Source organism: Rattus norvegicus, chromosome 7 (assembly GCF_036323735.1).
Source record: "Rattus norvegicus strain BN/NHsdMcwi chromosome 7, GRCr8, whole genome shotgun sequence".
In the NCBI taxonomy this organism is placed as follows: domain Eukaryota; kingdom Metazoa; phylum Chordata; class Mammalia; order Rodentia; family Muridae; genus Rattus; species Rattus norvegicus.
In genome coordinates, this window is record NC_086025.1 from 24472091 (window position 1) to 24493187 (window position 21097).

Genomic DNA, 21097 nt, shown 5'->3' on the forward strand with positions numbered 1-21097 from the left:
ACTATGAGTTAGGACAAGGTTCGATGACTTAGAGGCAAGGTGGCATGGGGAGAACGCTAATTTACAAAGGCTAAACATAGTCTGATTCTTTTTTTCCCTTAGATTTTGTACGTCAGCCGCTGATATGAAGATTAGATTATTTACTTCAGACCTTCAAGATAAAAATGAATATAAGGTATATTGACAAGTATAATGAATGCATCTTCATGTTAAAATATGTTCATTTTCTTTGCTTATGCAATTTTTCTTACCATGGTTTAAAATGACACTTTAGTGACCATTGGATTAGTCAAGAATTCTTTAGAGGAAAAGAACAATAGAATGAATATATTTTGTAACAGTGGATTTATTATACGACTGACACAGTGGGAGCTGGGTCATCCAGCAGTGGCAGTGTGCACACTGAAGAAGCTGGAAACACTGTACTGTTCTGTCTGAGGCTTCACACCTCAGCCAGCCAGTCGGTGTTGAAGGCCTGGAAGATTCTGAGTAAGATCACGTGGGCACTCTGATGTCAGCAAAGAACAGGGACAACGGCAACAGCAGGCTGGGCACAATCTTCAGCCAGATGTGAAGGTGGCTGGCAAACAACGAGGTCTTCCTGGGACCACTTATATCTGGGGCCAGCTGCTCCGGGTGAGGATCTTCCCCCTTCAGTCGAGAGGCTGTGCCTTAGTTAGTTCAAGTAGGTGACTCCTGTTCACCATCTCTTCCAAGACTACAGTTTAGGACCCATTACACACCCTAGTAGCTAGGCCGTTAGAAGAAGGCGTTTAGAAACTATGATATGACTGAGAGAAGCTAGGAACGGCAGGTAAGAGGAGTTTACAGGTGAGAATAGGAAAAAGGAAGTGAACTGTAGCAGCCTAGGCTGGGTGACAGGATGGTGATGGGCAGAGTATGAGCATTATATATGCAGCGGTCAGTGCAAACATGAACAGTACTGCCCTGTCTAGGTTCTCACAACAGTCAGAGAAGGGAAGCAAGCCAGGCAGTGCTGCTGCGCACCTCTACTCCCTGCACTGGGGTGTTGCGGGGAGGCAGGGCAGAGGCTAGTTAAAGGCCAGCCTGGTCTACAGAGTGAGTTCTGGGACAAGACGGGGCGACACAGAGAAACCCTGTCTTGGAAAACCAAAAAGAATAAAAAAGTGAAGCATGTGAACCTAAAACCTTGTGAAGGGTAGATCGGTGAGCTTCACTGCAGTTACGTACAGCGTGTGCATACTCCTTGAGGGACTTTTCCAGGAGACTTAGAAAACTAAATGCAGACCCTCCTAAGACAATAGATTGACTCTGTATTACAACTCAGTTCTCCACACAGCAGGCAGGGAGCAGGAGAACTCTTCGTAACCCGTGAAGTCAGGTATGCCTCTATCTGCCTCAGAAGGCTGAGAGCACTGGGTGAGCTAATTCATATAAAACTTATATACGTTGTAACATATATGCACACTCGCAGGCGGGCTCGCATGTTTTCTGTTAATAGTAACACTCACATTGAATTGAAATTCTATCCTGTTTTTGTATAAGAAGAATATTGACCATCACGGTTCCCATTAGTCCCATCAGTGGCTGGAGGGGACTTTGTGTTGATTGCCACGATGGGGTTTTGGTGTTCGCTCTCTCCGAAGCTATCGTTGACACTGAACAAGTGATTACAAACATTAGAGGTGAGCTTCATACTGTCCATATTGCTAGGTGGTTGTGAGTTTGCAGAGACAGAAACATAAAAAGCTTAGAAAGACTCTGTCTCAGGAGCCCCAAAGTGTTTGCAGCTTCACTTGTTATGAGTTTTAAGTGGTGAATGAGAAAGGCAGTGTGATACGAGGACAGAGGCATCTAAAGAAAATAATGTGTTTCATAAGAAGTGCGCACTGGAAAAGGAAGGCTGAACTAGTAGCAGAGTGTCGACTGATTGACTTCTCTCCAAGACAGCCTTCCTAGGAAAGTGCCTATATAAATCATGCTTTTAAAATGGCAGATTTATTAAAATACTATAGAAAAGAGTATAAAGGAAGACTAGAGAGGGATCTTATAGACTGGCCGTGCTTCCTTACTGATCTCTTTCTCGTGCAGGTTTTGGAGGGCCACTCGGATTTCATTAATGATTTGGTGTTTCATCCCAGAGAAGGCCAGGAAATCGCGAGTGTGAGTGACGACCATACCTGCAGGTGTGTTACTTGTATTACAGCCACGTTTTTGTTTTGTCGTTTTGTAATAAACATTTTAAAAATGAAGACATTGTAACTTCTGTATAGACTCTAAAATACTGGAAATGAAGTCTGCTTCATTTAAGTTGTAGAACTGTTCCACAACCAGTAAGGTCTCCATCCAATTACTGGACACTCCCTAGCTTCTTCACATGTACCTCATGCCCTCTTCCATATAATATATATATAATCAGTGAATCAAAGTGAATCAAAGTCTCCAATATTGGACAAGCTCAGTAGGCTGATACAAAGGCCGCCGTCACATTGTGAATTTATTTCTTATATCACAAAGGCTAAGTTAATGGTTACTAATAAAGTAGCAAAATAAAAAGTACTAATAGTGCCTGAGAGGGAAACTTTGGTATCTTGACAAGTTATGAAGTCATAAAGTTCTCAGCGGAGCCTGTGGTGCCCTGTGATCCCTTCCCAGCTTAGGACAGACAGGAGAAGGAGAACATTTCCATGATGCTCAAAGCTGTAGAACAGGAAGACTAAAGGAAGAGCAGTGGTCTGGGTAAGAAGGAGCCGAGTAGCCTGGGGTCAGTAGAAGTGCCAGTTGCTGCATTTGCTTTAACAGTCTGTGAACCAAAGTTACTGGACACACCTTGAGTTCATGTTCATAATGCTCACTAAAACCGTGCACCTATACAGCTACTAAACATTTAGAGCCTCACATTGACAGTAAATCCAATAGCTATTCCTTACGTCTTTGTCCTTATATAATTGACTTTTCTGTTTCTTTGCTTTGTTTCTCAAGACAAGGTTTCTATTTAGCCCTGGCTGTCCTGGAACTTGCTCTGTAGACCAGGCTGGCCTGGAACTCTGAGATCTGCCTGCCTCTGTCTCCTGAGTGCTGGGATTAAAGACGTGTGCCACCATAATTGAAGTGTGCTCATAATTGAAGATATAGTGACAGTTAAAGGCTATTACATCTGTGTACTACCTGCTAAAATTTTCATGTGAGGGACATGAAAGGTTTGTAGGCATAAGAGCCTAGGGCCCTGAGGATTTATTAACCCATTTGAATAGAGGCCTAAATACTAAACTGACTATTTAAAGTAATAATAATTTTTGGTGATTCAGTTCTATACAATACGATTTTTCTAGTCAAAAGTATTTAGAATAATAATACCTGAAAAGGGAAGAAATACATGTCCCTGCAAAGCCAAGGAGGAAGCTGTGGTCAGCACTGCAGCCCAGGGGCACAGCGTCTCTGACTACTGTCAGAAGGGCTTTTTGTCTTTTTTTTTGTTTGCTTTAGCTTGGTTATATTTGCTTCTTTAATTTAACTTTTTTCAATTAAAAATTTTAATATACGATCTATTCTGACTAGGGTTTTTCCCTTCACCCAGCTCCTCAGAGATCCTTCCCACCCACTCAAGTTAACACCCTTTCTTGCTCTCTCATTAAAAAACAAACAGACGTTAACAATAGTAATAAAACAAGATAACAATCCTGAAGAAGACCAATCAGAGAAAAATAACAGAAGGAAAAAATAAAATTCAGCACCAAAGAAAAAACAAAAAAATGTATATAAACAGACATACACATTAGTACATACAGGAGGAATCCCATAAACACAAAACCAGAAATCTAACTGTAGAAACAAACGACCTGTATAATAATTAATATGTTTGTTTACTATATAATTTATATTTGTCTATACTTTATTACATATTTAATATATTGTACAATATATAGGCATATAATTACATATTGTGATTTATTTATAAATATGTAATATGTATATATATTTATTTAATATTTTCATTTGTAACATATATATAAATATGTAGTGCTCTAACAAAACATGATGAGGCCAAAAAAAAAAAAAAATACGTCCAAAAACACCATTGAGTTTGTTTGTGCTAGCATCTGCTGCTGGGCCTGGGCCTGCCTTTACGTGTGATCTGTGTGCCTAGTGAGACTCCTGGATAAAGTTATTCCCGCGTGGGCAGTTTTCAGCTGGAGAGGAGTCTTGGGTTAGGGAAGGGGGTTGTGTTCATCTCCCTTCTTAGTTCCGAGGCTCCATCTGACTTAGACCCATGCAGGCCTTGTGGGTGCTTCACAGCCCCTGTGTTCACATAGGTGTCAGTCCTGTTGTGTCTAGAAGGCTCGTTTCCTTGGCGTCTTCCATCCCTATGCAGTCTATCTGCCTCTTACTCCACAGACTTCCCTGAGCCCTGACGGAAAGAAGTGGAGGGAGACATCCATTTAGGACTGTGTACTCCAAGCTCTCGCTCTTCATATTATCTAGCTGTGGGTCTGTACTTCTTCCCATCTGCTGCAGGAGCAAGCTTTTCTGATGACTGACCAAGGCACTCATCTATAGGTATAGCGGAATGCCATTAGTCATTTTATGCCTCTATTCCTATGGCCAACAGTAGTATTTGATTTTCCCCTAGGTACATGGACTGTCTTGTCTCGTGTTTTAGGCTCCCTCAGCAGTGTCAGGTGCAGGTCCCATCTTTTGGAGTGGTCCTTAAATCCACTCTAAGTTAGTGGCTGGCTGCTCACAGGACTTTTGTTACACTGTTGCGTCAGTGTGTCTTGAAGGCTGAGCACTGTTGTAGATTGAAAGGTTTATTGTCTAATTGGTGTTTGCCTTTCTCCTCTGACAGTTCACAAAGTTCCTTACAGTACCATGAGTATTAGTCAGGAAGGGTGACAACCAGCTTGACTTATCCGTGGCCAGTGAGTTACGTAAATTGTTGTCATCAACAGCAAAGCCTTACCATGAGCTTTTAGAAACTGCCAAGGACCAGCCTCAGCATGGACAGGGGCTCTGAGACAAGGGGTGTCTAGGAGTGGTGAAGAGAACAACATGGAGTCAACCGTGGATCCAAGCTGACGACCTGTGTCCCGCTTGACCCAGCTTTTCCAGTCTGCTTTCCTCTCTGGACATTTCTCTGTCTTTATTTGCTTGCTATTCTAGGAGAGCTCTGTCCATGTCCTGCTTGCTTGAGAGAGAGAGAGGGGGGCAGGGGGAGGGAGAGAGAGAATATGTTTGTGTCTCTCTATGTACTTGTTCTCCAAGCAGTTCTCTTTTTATCTGAAAAAATTCTCTGGATAGCTCATCTGCAGAACGCAGGTTCAGTCTTTTATTTTACATATCAATCCAGTCATTTACTCCAGGTTTCCTTTAGATTATTTTATAAATCAGCATCCAGTGACCCCAGCCCTTCGATTCTTAGGAGACAGCAAGCTTCCTTTTTTTTTTTAACATTGCAAAAGAATTCAGACATCTATCTGCCTTGGTTAAGCTCAGATGATAAACTAGTTTGGTGGAACCATGCCCTGAAATAATTATTTCTGTCACACCTGGGTTTAATTCTTAGGCTGACCTTGAATTCATGAATCTTGCCTTTATATCTTTCTGACAAGCTAGTTCATAGTGTAGCTGCCTTTGTCCCTTTAGATTCATGAACCCCTCATAATTCATATTGCATCCTTATATTTTGCATAGTTGAGAAATTATATATATATTGAACTTGTGTATTTAGAGCTCTTTTCCATATCCTTAAGGGCTATCCTGAAGGTCCCACCCAGTGTTTACCATTTTGCTGAGACATTAGCCACACCTTCGACTCCTGAACTAGTGCTGTTGATAATTCTCATGGAGTCATTAATGTTAATAGAGAGGGTATTCCTCGGAGGAACGTGAAAATATGTACATTATTATAAAAACAAGCCTTACACCCACAGTAGGCATCGATACTCATGGAGGCTCACACCAGGGCCCTGTGCCAGGAGTAGGAACCATGTCACCCTGTCCCCACCAAGAAACTTGGTGATATCCTGGATTATTTGGGGGTTCTTTGGGCCTGTTTGGCCAACAGCTGAATGAGATGTAGCCCATTCCTGGCCCTGGAGGTGCCATGAGGAGACGACAGATGTCTAGACTGACCTTTGTCTCCTCCACTGTTGGGTGAGTCTAAAACAGTGCTTCAGTGCCACAAGGGCGGAGGCGATGTCTTAGCCGCACACGTGCTGTTTAGCCAAGGGGCCTCTCCCATCCCTCTTGAGGGGCATGCTGACCTCCTTTTCTACAGCTAGAGGGGGTTGTTTTGTTTTAGGGGGTACGTTTTTATGTTCTATTTTGGTTGACTAGTTAAATTCTCCCAAAATTATGAGAAATGACAAGTTTTTAGTAGAAACCTTTCATGCTTTATTACCACCATATTATTTCTTAAAAAGTAAAACAAACTTGAATCCAAAGTTCTTTAAATAGACTGAATTTTACAAAACTTATGACGAAAAATGAAAACCCAGGTGTGGTGGCACATGCCATTTTGGTCAGTTGGGAGACTGAGTTTGAAACCTCTAAGAGCTGACTGAATACCAAGCTAGCCAAGACAGCATACCAAGACCCTTTCTCAACAAAGAAAGAAGCAGTTCCTGAGTGCCCCATGTTGCCTGACATTGCTTGACCTCTGCAGCCATTGCTCTAAGAGCAAAGCCATTTCTTCAGCCACATGCTTAACTGTTTTTCATTGTTTTATTTTAAATAATTTTAAGTTTTTTCCTTATGTGTAATCACATGTCCACATATGTGTGGATACCCATGGAGGGCAGGAGAGGGCATCAGATCCCGTGAAGCTCAAGTTACAGGTGATTGTGAGCAGCCCAACCTGAGTGCTAGGAACAAAACTCGTCCTGTGCAGGAACAGCCAGTGTTCTAACTGGGGAACCATCTCTCCAGCCTTTTCAGTGATTAATGGCTTGAGCTTATGATTTTATAAATTCGTCAATTCAGAGCACCCTATTCCTAGTCATTCTGTAAGAACAAGTCAGCTCAAGTATTTATTGAACATGTTAGCGTAGCCAGCACTTAGTACTTTGGGGGATACAAAAGAAATAAACTTGGTGTTCACTGTAATCGTGAAAGCTGGCAGGAGGCAATCCTCCCCACCCCTACTCTTAAAAATACTGGATAAAAGTTTACAATGAAGGAAAAATGACTTCTGCAAACCAGGAGAGTCTTAGTTTAAACCAATGCATATGAGACATATAATATACCATGCACATTCTCTATAAAACATGAGATATTGTAGCTCTCATGTTCTGGCTAGGAATGGGAGAAGGACAGGATGCAACTTTTTTCTTAAAGAGATAACACTTATTCCAAGTTTTATATTATTTTTAGCATTGTGTATGCGGGGTGGGGTGGTTGTCCATGTAAGGGCAGTACCTGCAGAGTCCGAGAGATGCTACCAGAGTATGAACCACCTGATAAGGGTGCCGAGACCTGGGTTCAGGTCCTCTGCAGGAGGGCCTCTCCCTCAGGCCTTCTCTAGCCCATCTTTGTTGTTGTTCTTGTTTGCTTTTAGCTTTGTTTTCACCAGTGTGACCAAATAGCTGGCTAAGTATACTAACTCATGACCTAAGCTAGTCACCGAGCCAGTAATGCAGTCTTCAAAAGAACATTCCAAGAAAAAAAAGAATGTCTCACTTGTTCTGTGGATCATATGCCAGCAAGTTCTTGCCAGTCTGTCCATTTACATACATTCGAAAGTCTCAGGATCTGCCATTAAAATGGAGTTTCTCTCCTGCTCTGCTTGGAACCATAAAATATGTGAAATATTTTTTAAATAGCCCTTGACGGAAGTCGCAAAGTGGAAACTGAGATCTTTCAGAAGATAGGCCAATGCAACATTTCTTTAAGAGTAATCAGCATTGAAGACTACATACATCATGCCTAAATAACCCCAAGCATAGAAGGAAGTCAGAATAATGTATTATTCATTATTGTGTTATAGTTACATAGTTCAGGAAATACACTACAAACCGGATCACATTTGCATACGTTTATTAATTCAGTGAGTAAATGAATGCTAATGAGCGAGAAAATAGATGCATAGGTAATTCTTGATTTTAATTCTTCTTGCTCTGTGATTAGAAAGCCATTTCTTTCATCATTGATATTGCTAGTATTTTAAAGTTATTGCTATTGCTTGCTAAGTAGACTTCAGTAAAGATTATACTAGTTCCAATGTTAACTTCAGAGTATATTTGAAAATCTGACGCATGTTGACATACTGTTTGCAAACTTCTTGCTTCAAATTATCATTCCATTTAATTGTCTCTACTTTTAAGACTCAAAGTTTTCTACAGTCTAAGCTATAGAAACTAACTGTAAACCACTGGCAATATGTGTCTTTAAATTTGATAAGTTTAATTCCTAGCTTTGGGCTTTCTATTAGAGAGCCCCACCTCTGACCTTTGCCCTGCGATGCCAATACCATCTCATATGTTAACACTAATCCCTTTCGACCCGCTTTCCCTTCCTAGTATGTCCTCGGTAAAGAATGTACCACTGCTTTCTTTAATTAGCTAACATAAGAAGGGAATCCTCGTTTTGCCATCACAACCAAGTCAGTGAACACCATCGTCAGCTCTAGGGCATTATAAACACGCCCTCTCGTCCTGACAACGCCAGCTCCTTCTGGTCCTCCTACTTAGTTAATCAGTGCGCCAGTCCATGTGACCTGGTTGTGTCCTTTGGAAGTACTGTGCTTTGTGTTTCAGTTTACCCATTAGAGAATGCCAAATGGATACAGATGCCTCGCTTAATGTCATCCATTCCTTCTTTTGTCTGTTATTCAAAAACATTTGCTAGCAGCAGTCCTTCTGACAGACAGTGAGCTGCCAACTGAAACAGACAATAAACAAGAAAAAGAACAGTGTATTACGCAGGAAATTCCCGCTTGAGTTCTCGAACAGAGTGTCCGCCACGATTGTCAATTGAAATAACCCTTGAAAACATCTATGCGGTCTCCTATGCAGCACACACTCTGTGGAACCTTGTAATTAGTTAATTATGCGACAGTTACATTCTAGTGCTACTATATGGTAAGGAAGTTAAGACTCTGCTGCACAGCACGGCGGAGGGGGTGCTGTGTGGCTGTGTGTGCTTACTAAGGTCAGACATATACAAGAAGGTCACAATGGCATTAGTGCTAAAATCTCGAGAAATCTGCATATCTGTTGTGGTAGACTCTACTGAGAGTTCTGGAGTGAGTGGAGAGACTAGAACATCACACAGTTTTGTTAGACATTTTCACACAACCCAAAGGTGAAGAAAGGAAGTCCATGCTATGTGGCTTCATTTTGTGCTGCTAACATGTAAGCTACTTCATTAGAAGTCACGGTAGTGACGCCTTCACCCTTCATCAGAGTAAGGTCACAGCTAGAACAGAACAAGGCTGGTGTCAGTGCCCTAGCTCTGGCTGCTAATCCTGAGAGCACTCTGTGCTTCTGTACTAAGACTCATGCACCGTTCGTATGTATGTATGTATGTATGTATGTGTATGTATGTATATGTGTATTATGTATGTGTGTGTATGTATGTATATATGTATGTATGTGTGTGTGTGTGTATGCTCTACTTCAAAAGTGGAAAGGAAGTGGAGCTTCCTCAGATGGCCTTAAAGATAGAAAATACATTGAACCGCACAAAATGATTTCAGAGAGCTTAATTGTGGAATCTATCAAAAAGGGAAATAAGACATAACAACTTAAATTGTACCATCTGTAGCTAATTTAGTTAGGATAACTTATTTTAGCCCAATTTGTTGTATTTTGCATACTTAGTGCTGAGATTATGTAACAGTTGGGAATTGTTGAATCACTGTATAATTAATTACAAAGCCTAAAGCATCGTATCCTAGTCCTCTGAGGTATGATCCACGTGACCCTCCTCATGCTTGAGCTGACTCTCTCTCTTTTCTAAAGGATCATTAGGTTCTGATCAGGATAAAATACTGCTTAAGTTAGAGTAAAATGTTGTTCATTAGACCACAGTATACTTAGTTAACTGACCTATTTCCATAACTCTCTCTCCATCTTTTCACCTCTTTGCCTTCTGGATTTGAAAGGGGGGAAAGAACCATGAAAATATTATGGTGTATTTGTTCAATTTACATAATGGCCAACAAATATCAAATTCATTTTAAAATCAAAAGAATGGATATTTTAGTCCTCCCTCCATGAGAGCCATTGGACTGAGAAGACAGACTTCGACTCTTCCAATAGTGATAAGGCATGTGTATGCTGGCCCAATACTCCATTATGGAAACTGCTTCAGTTACACCTGTCTCCTTCACATAGGGAAACGTGTCTTTTGATACAATGATTGTGATATTTAATCAAGTAGATGATGCTCACACATGTCTGCTACTCCACATGTGACTATGCTATGTCAAATTTGACAACCTATACATTTTGGAAAAAAAACTTTGCCTACTTTAACTTTTAAAACTTCTTTGCAGTCCTAAAGAATGAAGAATGATAAATTATAAAACCTAAAAGAAAAAGGAGAAATCCTCGTGAATGTTTTTGAGTATTGTTAGGAGATGGCTGAGGATGGAGCCCAGAGCCTCCTATAGGCTAAACACACAGGCCCCTGAGCTGCACCCTCAGCTTTGAGTGTGCTCACTGGAGGACCAGACTGCTGGAGGCACTTTGTTACCCATCAGTCATGGACGTCTCCTTCCTGCCATGCTATCTCTGCTCAGCACAATGTAACAGTGGCTGTGGGAATCGAGAGCTAGTCAGAAAGCATAGTTACCAGGGAGAGTACGTTCACATCCCAGTGCCATGCGCGTGGCTTCTGAGATTAAAGGCATTGAGATGAAGAGCCCTGTCTGTGAGGAAGTGGAAGCTTATACATAGATAGACAGTAAAGAACAAGGACCTGCTGCTTTAGCCTGTCTTTAACCTGGCAACTGTTAAGCATAGCCAGCTTGTGGGAGAAAACATGGGACAAGTCACCCAGATGAGAAACTGTGAGATAGGACATACCCAAAAGCAGAAGGAATAGGCATTGTGGGAAATGGCATCCAACTAAACTCCTCTCACCTCACATTTACTTAGCGAGCGAGAGAGAGAAGGAGAGAGAGAGAAGTTGAAGTGACTTAAGTAGGCTTGCAACCTAATTAATGGCCTAGAAACAATGATTTTGCTTACATTGAATATATTAATAATTAAGTATAGAATGTTACTGTGTTAGATTAATAAGAAAATATATGACTTTGTTCCCATAATTAAGCATGGTAAAACTTAAATTCTGTATGCTACTTTTATATTTTCCAGCGGCACGATTTTTTTCTCAAAGATGTTTGTCAAATACAAATGTATGTAATAATATGTAGTTAATGGCTTTAAATACATTTGTCAGTTTCCTCTATTTTACTGGTAGTGATGTATCAAAGGTATTTAAAATCACATTCTTGTTACCAGGATTTGGAGCTTGGAAGGAAAGCAGACAGCTCATTTTCTTCTTCATTCTCCTGGAATGAGTGTATGCTGGCATCCTGAGGAAACTTTCAAGGTTATTATCTATAACTTAATTTTCCTTTACCAAGCTTAAAAGACACGCAGGTATCATACTCATACCCATAAAGAAAAGGACCAATGACCTTCTACCTCAGACATAACTTAGTACAATTGCATTTGCGTTTTTATAGAAATAAGTACTTTAATAGTTTCTCTAAAATTGTTAGCATTTTTGCAATCATCATTCATATAGACAGAGTGTGCTTTTCCCGGCCTTTGGCAGATTACAGCCAAAAATTTCATAATCTAGTTAGCAGTATGCAGTTAAAAAAAAGTTAAATTTATGCTTATGCTTATATTTAAACAGGAAGTGTCAGTGTCATAAGGCACGTGTCCTATATTAGTGGCACTCAAATTAAAGTTTTTAAAACACTAATGAGTTTTAAATAGCACTCAGCCGTAATTCATGGCGAAAACAGGAGCCATTCAACAAGGTTTCTCATTTGCCGGTATGTTTTCGTAGAATTTGAATGCCGTGCTCATCTCAGGGTCAATCCTGCAGCATTTTCTACAGCCATACTCCCTCCTCCCTTTGACAACTGAGTTCCATATACTTCTAATATCCTGGGTTTTTATTTCTCATTCTGCCCTCAGGAAAGATAGAGTTCTTTGATTCTATTTAGCAGATATACAGTGTCAAGGCTTTTTCCCATGACAATTATATTATGGTAATTTATCTTTAAATTTAAGCTATCTGTTATCCATCTTTAATTCTAAATGTTTGAGTATAGTTTCCTTTTTGTTGTTTTAGCTTCTTAAAATTAGAATATAAATTAATGGGTTCCATTATTGGTATACATATTTTGTTCTTATTGGTTCCTGTATCCCACTGCCCTTCCACTGTCTTCCTACCTTCTTGGTGGCCCCCTTCCTTCCTCTAGGACCTCCATCGTTCCTCCATGTCACATGTGTCCTTCTGCACTCTGATAATACAGTGCCCTCTCTTCTTCATTTCTCAGGGTCCCCTTTTTAGTTTCCTGGTGTGTGTGTGTGTGTGTGTGTGTGTGTGTGTGTGTGTGTGTGTGTTCATAGATGTGTCTGGTGATTATGGCTACACTGTTCAGAATGACTAACAAAGAGTCTAGATGTCCATCAGTAGGTAAAGGAAATATTTTACATGTGTGCACACAATTGCATTTCAGTATTTAGCCATAAGAAAAAATTAGGTCATAACATTCGCAGGGCAGTATTCTGGCGTTTCTGATTCTTGCGTTTTTTCAGGTGCAGATCCTAACTTTTATATTGGTGTATATATACAGGAGGCTTAGGTCAACAGGGTCACCTCTCTTTTAACTTTACTTGTACTTCACAATTATAATCTAATCCCACAATTTCAGCTAGTCACTATGCTCTCAAATTACCACCAATGCATTAGAGAATATTTTCTCCTTCATTCTTAAATGGAGACATTTGTCACATTGTTGATTGCCTATTTCTTGAAACTAGTCCTGATGAATACCTATATGTGTGTATGTATACATATGTGTGTGTGTACATATGTGTGTGTATATGTGTGTATACGTGTGTGTGTATGTGTGTGTGTATTTTTCTTTGTGCATTCTGTTTGTGATTTGCTTTCCCTCTTGTAAATAATTACAAAGCAAACTCCAAACCATTCAATACCTTAAATACTAGAAGTGAGATTTCTGACGCCACTCCCCCCTTCTTCCACCTCGTCACTGCTACCTCACACTTCTAGATGTCTGCACCTTTAAATCAGCAAAATTAGACGAACCTTCTCAGAAAGAAGGCACTTTACACAGTAGATAAAGATATTCTTTGGATATTAGGGATTAATGCTGTATCCAGCAGAATTGGAGAAATCTTGTCCATTATAAATCATATTGTATGACATGCTTTCATAAGTCTAAGAAACAACTTTCATACTGTAATTTTTTTAATTGGCATTTACTTTATAAATTTTTGAATTTGGTTACATATTTCACATCTTGATAACAATTTATTAAACATTTAAAATTATGGGAAACTTTTTTTTAATTATTGGAATCTTATAAAAAGGAAATAGAGAGGAACTAATAATAGCTACTCTCTCCTAATTTAAGAGTTCAGTATTTACTAGGTGCTTGTCCAAGTCTATAGGTACCTCTGACACTCACTGCTTCATTTCCTATGCGTCTGCCTCTGTGTGTGATATGTGTGTGTGTGTGTATATATATATATATGTATGTATATACACATACATGTGTGTGATATGTGTGTGTATATATACATGTGTGTGATATATGTCTTTATGACATGTAATCTCTGCTTCTTTCTCAAACTTGGCTAACGAGACACATGCGGGCTTTTCTTCTTCCGTCCTGTATTACAGCTAATGGTCGCAGAGAAGAACGGAACAATCCGGTTTTATGATCTAATGGCCCAGCAGGCAATTTTATCTCTTCAGTCAGAACAGACACCATTAATGTCAGCACACTGGTGCTTGAAAAACACCTTCAAAGTTGGTGCTGTTGCAGGAAATGATTGGATTATCTGGGATATCACTCGGTCCAGGTAGTTATGTAGTATGTCTGTCTGTTCTGTTACATAAATATGTTGTCAAATGACCCATTTAGCCATTCTTGTAGACTCCATGTGCAATGAAAACAAGTGTCTCCTGTAGAAAAAGAAGAGATGCTGTCCCTGGAGAGCCCAGAGCGGCTCTAAGCCGTGTCCATTGCTCGCTATTTCCAATTGAGCGCTTGCTTGGAATTTTGTTACAGCTTAAATATATTGGGCTCCAAAAAGAAAACACCTTAAAAACCTTCATTGAAGTTCATCTACTTGAATCTAACACATATTTTGTACAACGTAAACTCTTATTTTTTAGTTATCCTCAAGAGACAAGACCTGTCCACATGGATCGCGCACACTCGTTTAGGTAATGTGCGGTTTCTGCTGCGGTTGTGTGAATCCTTGATTTAGTGTATTCCACGGCCAGGATGACTTCCCTGCCCTCCTCTTTACATAGGACTGTGGGGGATTGGTTTTCCTCTTTTGTCTCTCTGTTGCTTTATAGGGGTTATTTTCTTTTCCCTACTAAGTAGTTGCTTTGTCTTTTGCTTTAGGTAAGCAGGAAATTTATTTTTCAACCACTTAGGAAATGTTTGTAATTCACAGAAACCATGTAGCCAGTCTACCAGTCTACCTCAAGGTCAGGATGGCTTGTGCTGCCTGCCTCCTCCCCTGTGGTGCTCTGTACAAGTGCGCATAGACCTATGTGTGCACACCAAGATCACTAATATGTCTTGAACATGCCAGTTACATGTTATTTTGTTATGTTTTCGTTTTTTATTTGCATTAACATATTTTGGTTTTTGTCATTTTATTCCATTGTATTATCATTAGGCAGCCTTAAATGACAGGAAAAGCAAAAAAAGCTAAGAACAGTGAGACATTTGTAATTTGCTGGTTTTTTTGTTTTATTTTTAAATCATGTCTGAAATATCGCTAGTAAAAATTACCAGGACTTCGTTATTATTAAGAATGAAATATAATCAGTATAGTATTAAAATCCCATAGATTGGGACTACAGAGATGGCTCAGTGGTTAAAGGCCCTGGTTGTTCTTCTAGATGACCCAGGTTCAATTTCCACCACTTGCATGGCAGCTCATGCCTGTCTGTAACTCCAGTTTCAGGGCTTCTAACCCCCTCACACAGACACACATGCAGGCCAAACACCAGTGAATATGAAATAAATTATATATTTATATATTTCCATAGATTATTATGAAATAATCCAAAGTTCAGAGATATGATCAAATATTTTTGAAACCAGTGACTTATGTATGGTTTGTGAGAACTGCAGAGGAGGCCTTCTCATCTCAGCATGTGTTAGCAGCTCTTCTCCTTAAAGCCTCGGCTGAGTGGGGAGACCTGACTTCAAAGCTCCTACCCTGCCCCGCCCTGGGGAGTGCAGACCGGTAGACCCTGGGAGCTCACTGACCTGCCAACCTAAGGAATGGTGAGGCTGTGGCTCACTGAGCGACCAGAGGACAGAAAGGAGCCCTCCATGTTTGTCAGAAGCTATGACTTCCTCACGCCAATTATGTCTCAGCCTAGAACTGAACGCTGGCAGAACCCAGCTGAGATTCAGTTGGTACAGAGAACAGATGGGCTGTTAAACAGTAATAATGTCTGAGACCAGGTAACTTAGTGTCAAAGAATGCTGGCCGTCTGTCCTGTTACATGCAGATGCCTGTGTCTCCATGTAGAGACCATGTTAACCTTCATGATTTTAGCACATACTTCAGGACCTAGAGTGAGCATTCAGCAAATATACAGAGTGAGAAAGGAGTCATGGCTAAATAAACCAGAGGTTGCATAGAAAGTCATACTAACAAAGTCCAGATGATGGAGTTACTGGCTTTGCACAGGAAGATACAGCCTGGTTTAGAACCTTACTGTCTGTGGGACAGCACTTACTGTTATGTTTGCTTCTCTCTTAGGTGGTCTGCCATTAGTGAAAACCTGTTTGCAACCACTGGATATCCTGGCAAAATGTCCAGTCAGTTTCAGATTCATCATTTAGGACACTCTCAGGTAATTCAAAAATGATTTGTGGCATTTCTGGGTACTTGGTTCTCAAACTGGGTTTTCTTACTTTTCTATCCATAGCTCCCAATTTTATAGTTACTAACTAAAATTACTTATGTCTGCTATCAACTGAATGGGTTTTTTTTTTTCTTTTAATGTTTTGATCACCAGTAGCAATAGATTTATTTTTCTTCAAAATTAATGTAAAAATCATATTTTATCTGTTCCATCTACATTTTATCTTTCATTTAACTATATTAATTTTGCTTCCTTAGTTTGCATAGACTGCAAAAATTTTTTATTCTGGACCATACCCATTATTTATAGGCAGCTTGGGTTTTCATTCAAGTCAGGTGCAAATAGATAATGTATATTTCATAATTATTATGCTTCTGCTACAAACATAGTTTTCAATACATTCCTACTTATTATTTTAGATTTCTGTTTATGTGTATGAGTGTTTGTCTGCATGTATGTATGTGCACCACATGCATGTCTGGTGCTTGCAGAGGTCAGAAGAGGTTATGGATCCCTAGAACTGAAGTTAGGGATGTTGTGAACAGCTGTGTTGGGCCTAAGTTTTAAACCCGGGGTCCTCTGAAAGTGCTCTCACCACTGAGCTATCTCCAGACCCAGTTCTTGTTTCTAATCACAGTTTAGGGACAGCAAGGAGCCCTGCGCTGTGATTGCTTTTCTGTACATACATCTCACAGAGGAGCACCTCCGCTGTCTGTCTGAGCTGCGCCCCCCTCTGCTACACTGTACGTTATCTCCTCTGTGACTCTGCCTCTCAGGATACTGACCTAATGAGTAACGTCGCTTACTATACGCAGTAATGACTGTTTCATCCACACTCACCAGCACTTGTTACTTACTAACTGTGAAATACATTTCTTTAAAACAAATACATAATAGTTCAGTAGTTTTCCTTTTGTTTGTTTGTTTGTTTGTTTGTTTGTTTGAGTTAAGACTTCACTGTGCTTCTTCAATGCATGTTTTCCAGCCCATCCTCATTGGCTCTGTACCTGTCGGATCTGGTCTTTCCTGGCACAGAACACTCCCGCTGTGTGCAGTTGGAGGAGACCATAAGCTCTTGTTCTGGGTGACAGAAATATGATTTCCCTCTGTATTTTTAATCCTACACTTTGTATTTTTAGTATATATTTTGGAAAAAATACTTATTTTTATATCAAACATACTGTAAGTCTAGAAATGCCTCAGTTGTCTTTTCTGATAAATAAAATGATAAAGACTTCTTGAAAATTATGTTCCTGTTGTGTTGGTGTACTTTTTGAGCTACATTTTGGGTTTAATCTACCTCCCTCCTAATCCTTGCTCCACCCTAATCCCTTCCAACCGCCCAACACTAGGTAGGAGAGAAAAGGTTAGAGAGAAGGGGCGTACATCTCTGTAGGCTACTTCCTGCTGATTAGGGGCCTCAGTTCCTTGGAGCAAGTCCAGTTTTCTCTTGTCAGGTTTTCTAGTTCTTCTCCATTTGCTCACAACCACTTGACAAACCACAGCAGCAGGGGAAAGCAACAGCTGCCACAGGCCCTCTCCGGGCTCTCAGTTTTATACCCTCTCAAAAGTTCCCAGAATTCCAAATGTCAGCTATGCGCAGCTGCCAAAAATCACGCCCCTTGCAGTGTACCAGGCAAATCATAGTCACCTGCTATGAAACAGCCACTTACCCAATACCTGGGAGTCAAACAAAATTGTATTCACATAACATAACTGGGTTTTTCATGAAACCGAAATTTTTACTATACTGTTGTTCTTCGTTGTGTACCAAATATGTGTTCATATGCCCAGATATTTTTAATCATCGTACATCAACATAACCTCTGTCTATCCCGGCCTCTACGCTTCGAGTATATATATACTTTGCCTAAATGCCAGAGATAAAAAACACTTGAGAAGCCAGAAGTTGTCAGATATTTGAAAATGGTCATCTTAAATTTATGAAGTGATATAAAAACAAAGTCAGTTGTACTTAGGCATTGAGTCTGGGGACGTGAGTATGCTGAAGTTGGGATCTAGGATAGGTGGCCTAGAATAAGTCCTGAATATATAACCCATCTGTTGAGTTGTTTACTGTAACTACCACCTGTTCATCATCTTGGAAAAAGATAACTTATAGATGTTTAAATGCAGCTTTGCCAAAAAGAAACAGGAGGTATTAACCTAAAACGGAAGAAAATGCTGTTTCCAGTGGTAAACTATAATATTTCTATGTAATAAAGCATTTTCAAGAATTGAGAGGGATTTCTTTCCCTTCAGTTGAAAGAGTAGAGTTCACTGTTGCCCTTAGTTACATACAGATCACAGCGTACTGTCCAGCTTCTCATCTGTTACACTCTATTGTATTCTTTGCAGTTGTATCCTAGCACTCTTTCTTAAAGATTCATTTACTTTATATATATATATATATACACACACACACTGTAGCTGTCTTCATTCACACAAGAAGAGGGCATTAGATCCCATTACAGATGGTTGTGAACCACCATGTGGTTGCTGGGATTTGAACTCCAGACCTCTGGAAGAGCAGTCAGTGCTCTTAACCACTGAGCCATCTCTCCACACACACCCTTACCCCCCAACCACCCTACTCCCGCAATCTTTCTTAATAAACCTGTTCTTTGTTTCCATGAGACTAAAGCACAAGCCATAATCAAAGAGGAAGGCCATTAGTTTAAGGCTTGTCTGTGCTACAGAGTCAAACCTTGTCTATTAGTGAGTAAATGACAGACAGACAGACAGACAGACAGACAGACAGACAAAAATGCCCATGGAGGGCTGTTAGTCATCACTCTGGTTCGTGGTAAATAACTTGAGTTCTGATACTGAGTGTTTCCTGGGTTTAGTTTCCCTGGGTTTGTTTATAGACATGTCTCAAAGGGTTTTCCTCCTGTTGAAGTGTCCCTCGGGATAGCCTCACATACAGACATCATGGAAGGAATAAAAGCTGTACTTGTATGTCAAACTTTGCAGTGTTTGACACTGTTGAACAAAGTCAGGATCTCACAAATCCTCAGGATATCAGAACTAATCCTGGTCTTTCCAGATGATGGAGTCATTAGGCTGTTGGGAAATTTCAGTGCCTCTCATGCCAAAACACAGAACCACACACTCATGTTTGTTTCTTACTTTGATAATTTGACTATATGCTGACACTGACCTAGATACATTCCTATAGCTGTTTTAAAGCTCATGTCAGTAGGAAAAAAATGAAATCTTTTTTGCACGTATATGACTTGGTGGTTGTTGCTTCTAATTTGTTCAAAATCAGACAGTCCCAGAAATACAGGAGACTTAACAGACACTATTATACCCCCAAACTACTTTTAATAGTTCTAAGGGAAGAAGTATCTATTCCAGACTATTTCCATGATTTTCTATAGCTTAGACGTTACCTCGGTATGACCCAACTAGTAGCATCTCTACTCTCAGCAGAAGAATGTTTGCAAGGTGGGAATGATGCTTCCCCATAGCGGTTCAGTTGAGTCCTTAGAAGTAGTGTGTTCTGCTCCAGTGTGCCGTCGACATTGCCTGTGTGCTCAGTAACAGGCCAGCAGTGAGCAGTTTCCTCAATAGTACACCTTTGCTGATTGAAAAACATCTACGTCTTAAGTGCAATTGCACATTTAAAGAACTATCACCCTAAGACGGGCTTGGTTTTGTTGTTTTACTGTGGTTATTTTTTTTCTCATTTACACCTTCCCTTTTCTCCAAATCCTCTCATGTTCCCACTCCCCACCGCTGCTCCCTTTCAAATTGATGAACTCCTTTTTTATTCCTAGACATCTAAATGCAAACTGCTCAGTCCGTGCGGTGTGACTTGTGTGTATATCGTCAGAGCTGACTGTGTAATATTAGATAACCAACCAGTGTGCTCTTCCCTGGAGAAGACTAGTTCTCCTACTCTAAGCAAATACTCGGTGCTTAACTGTAATTCTCTATGTAGGGTTGAGGCCGCCTGCCTTTATCGTCTTCGACATGCCTCTTGTCCTTGTTTAGGCGAGCTAGTGTTTGGTCAGTCGTGCTGCTCAAGACATTACTGATAGAGCTTCTGAACTTCCTAGAGACACAGTTCTCACAGCAAACTCCCTGGGGATCCTCTGGTTCTTAAAATCTTTCCTGCTCTTCCATAGTGGTCCCCTGAACCGTGGATGTGGAAGCTATGTTGTAAATGTATCCGTTGGAACTAGACTCCACAACTCTGCATTAGGATTGGTTGTGGGTTTTTTTTGTACTGTTTTCCTTGTATGGTTTTTGTACTAAGTTTCCTTGATGAGGGATGAGAACTACACTTATCTGTGGGTAGAACAAATAGTTAAGAACCTAGTTAGGGGTTAGGCTGGTTTAGTAAACTTTTATTTGTGAGTTTTTCTCCAAAGTCCATGATTTCACTAGCCCTGGGTAATTAGCTAAGTTTCCAGTACTAGTCACCATTTTCCTCTCGCTAAGCAGGTCTTAAGTCCCATTAGATAACTATTGGTTACCAAGATATGTGTGCCAGTACTGGACCCTTAGTTACCATACCATTCTAGTCATGGTGGTTCCCAGGCATTATAGCTAGGTAAGGCTGTTGGTTGCTTCCCTCCCTGTCAGGTCCTTTGGGGTTGTTTTCAATGTCCATGTTGTTTTCATAGGACTTACCTTCCACTTCTGGTAGGCCATGAAAGCAATACCCTATAAGGACAAAAGCCTATAATGTTTTTCTAATCTCTAGAGAACCCTGACCAACAACTCAAAGGAGGGCTTCTTAATGCTTAGTATTTGTTAGATAAAGACCCAGACTTTTTTAATTAGCATGACTTTATAAAGAACATTTATTACCTAAGCACGATAATACAGTAAAATCATTAGGCTATCATTTTGACGATCTCATTTTATAAAGGAAAAAAATCAGGTTTTACGTGTGTTTACATGAGTAGTTTCTGTTGCACAGGTGGACACAGACTTTATGGGAAACCAGAGCATTAAACTACTTTCTGACCTTTTCAGCCATTCT

The 21097-nt window shown here is 40.2% G+C and overlaps 1 protein-coding gene and 1 non-coding gene across 8 annotated transcripts in view; one reads left to right on the forward strand and one right to left on the reverse strand.

Moving 5' to 3' along the window:
* Positions 1 to 21097, forward strand: part of Nup37 (nucleoporin 37) — a 53091-nt gene that overhangs the window by 28093 nt on the left and 3901 nt on the right. For 5 of the 7 annotated variants that reach the window (XM_039078684.2, XM_039078685.2, XM_039078686.2 and 2 more), the window contains 7 exons: positions 103 to 175; positions 2074 to 2168; positions 11448 to 11538; positions 13876 to 14057; positions 14374 to 14424; positions 15993 to 16086; positions 17084 to 17346. In XM_039078684.2, coding sequence (XP_038934612.1) covers positions 103 to 175; positions 2074 to 2168; positions 11448 to 11538; positions 13876 to 14057; positions 14374 to 14424; positions 15993 to 16086; positions 17084 to 17197 — 700 coding nt within the window. In that variant the 3' untranslated portion in view covers positions 17198 to 17346. Of the gene's footprint in view, positions 1 to 102; positions 176 to 2073; positions 2169 to 11447; positions 11539 to 13875; positions 14058 to 14373; positions 14425 to 15992; positions 16087 to 17083; positions 17347 to 21097 lie in introns of those variants that run through there. The other 2 variants (XR_005486570.2, XM_006241198.5) reach the window with 1 other exon arrangement.
* Positions 6142 to 6262, reverse strand: LOC120094020 (U6atac minor spliceosomal RNA). The gene has a single exon (XR_005487711.1). It is a non-coding gene; the product is annotated as a U6atac minor spliceosomal RNA (small nuclear RNA).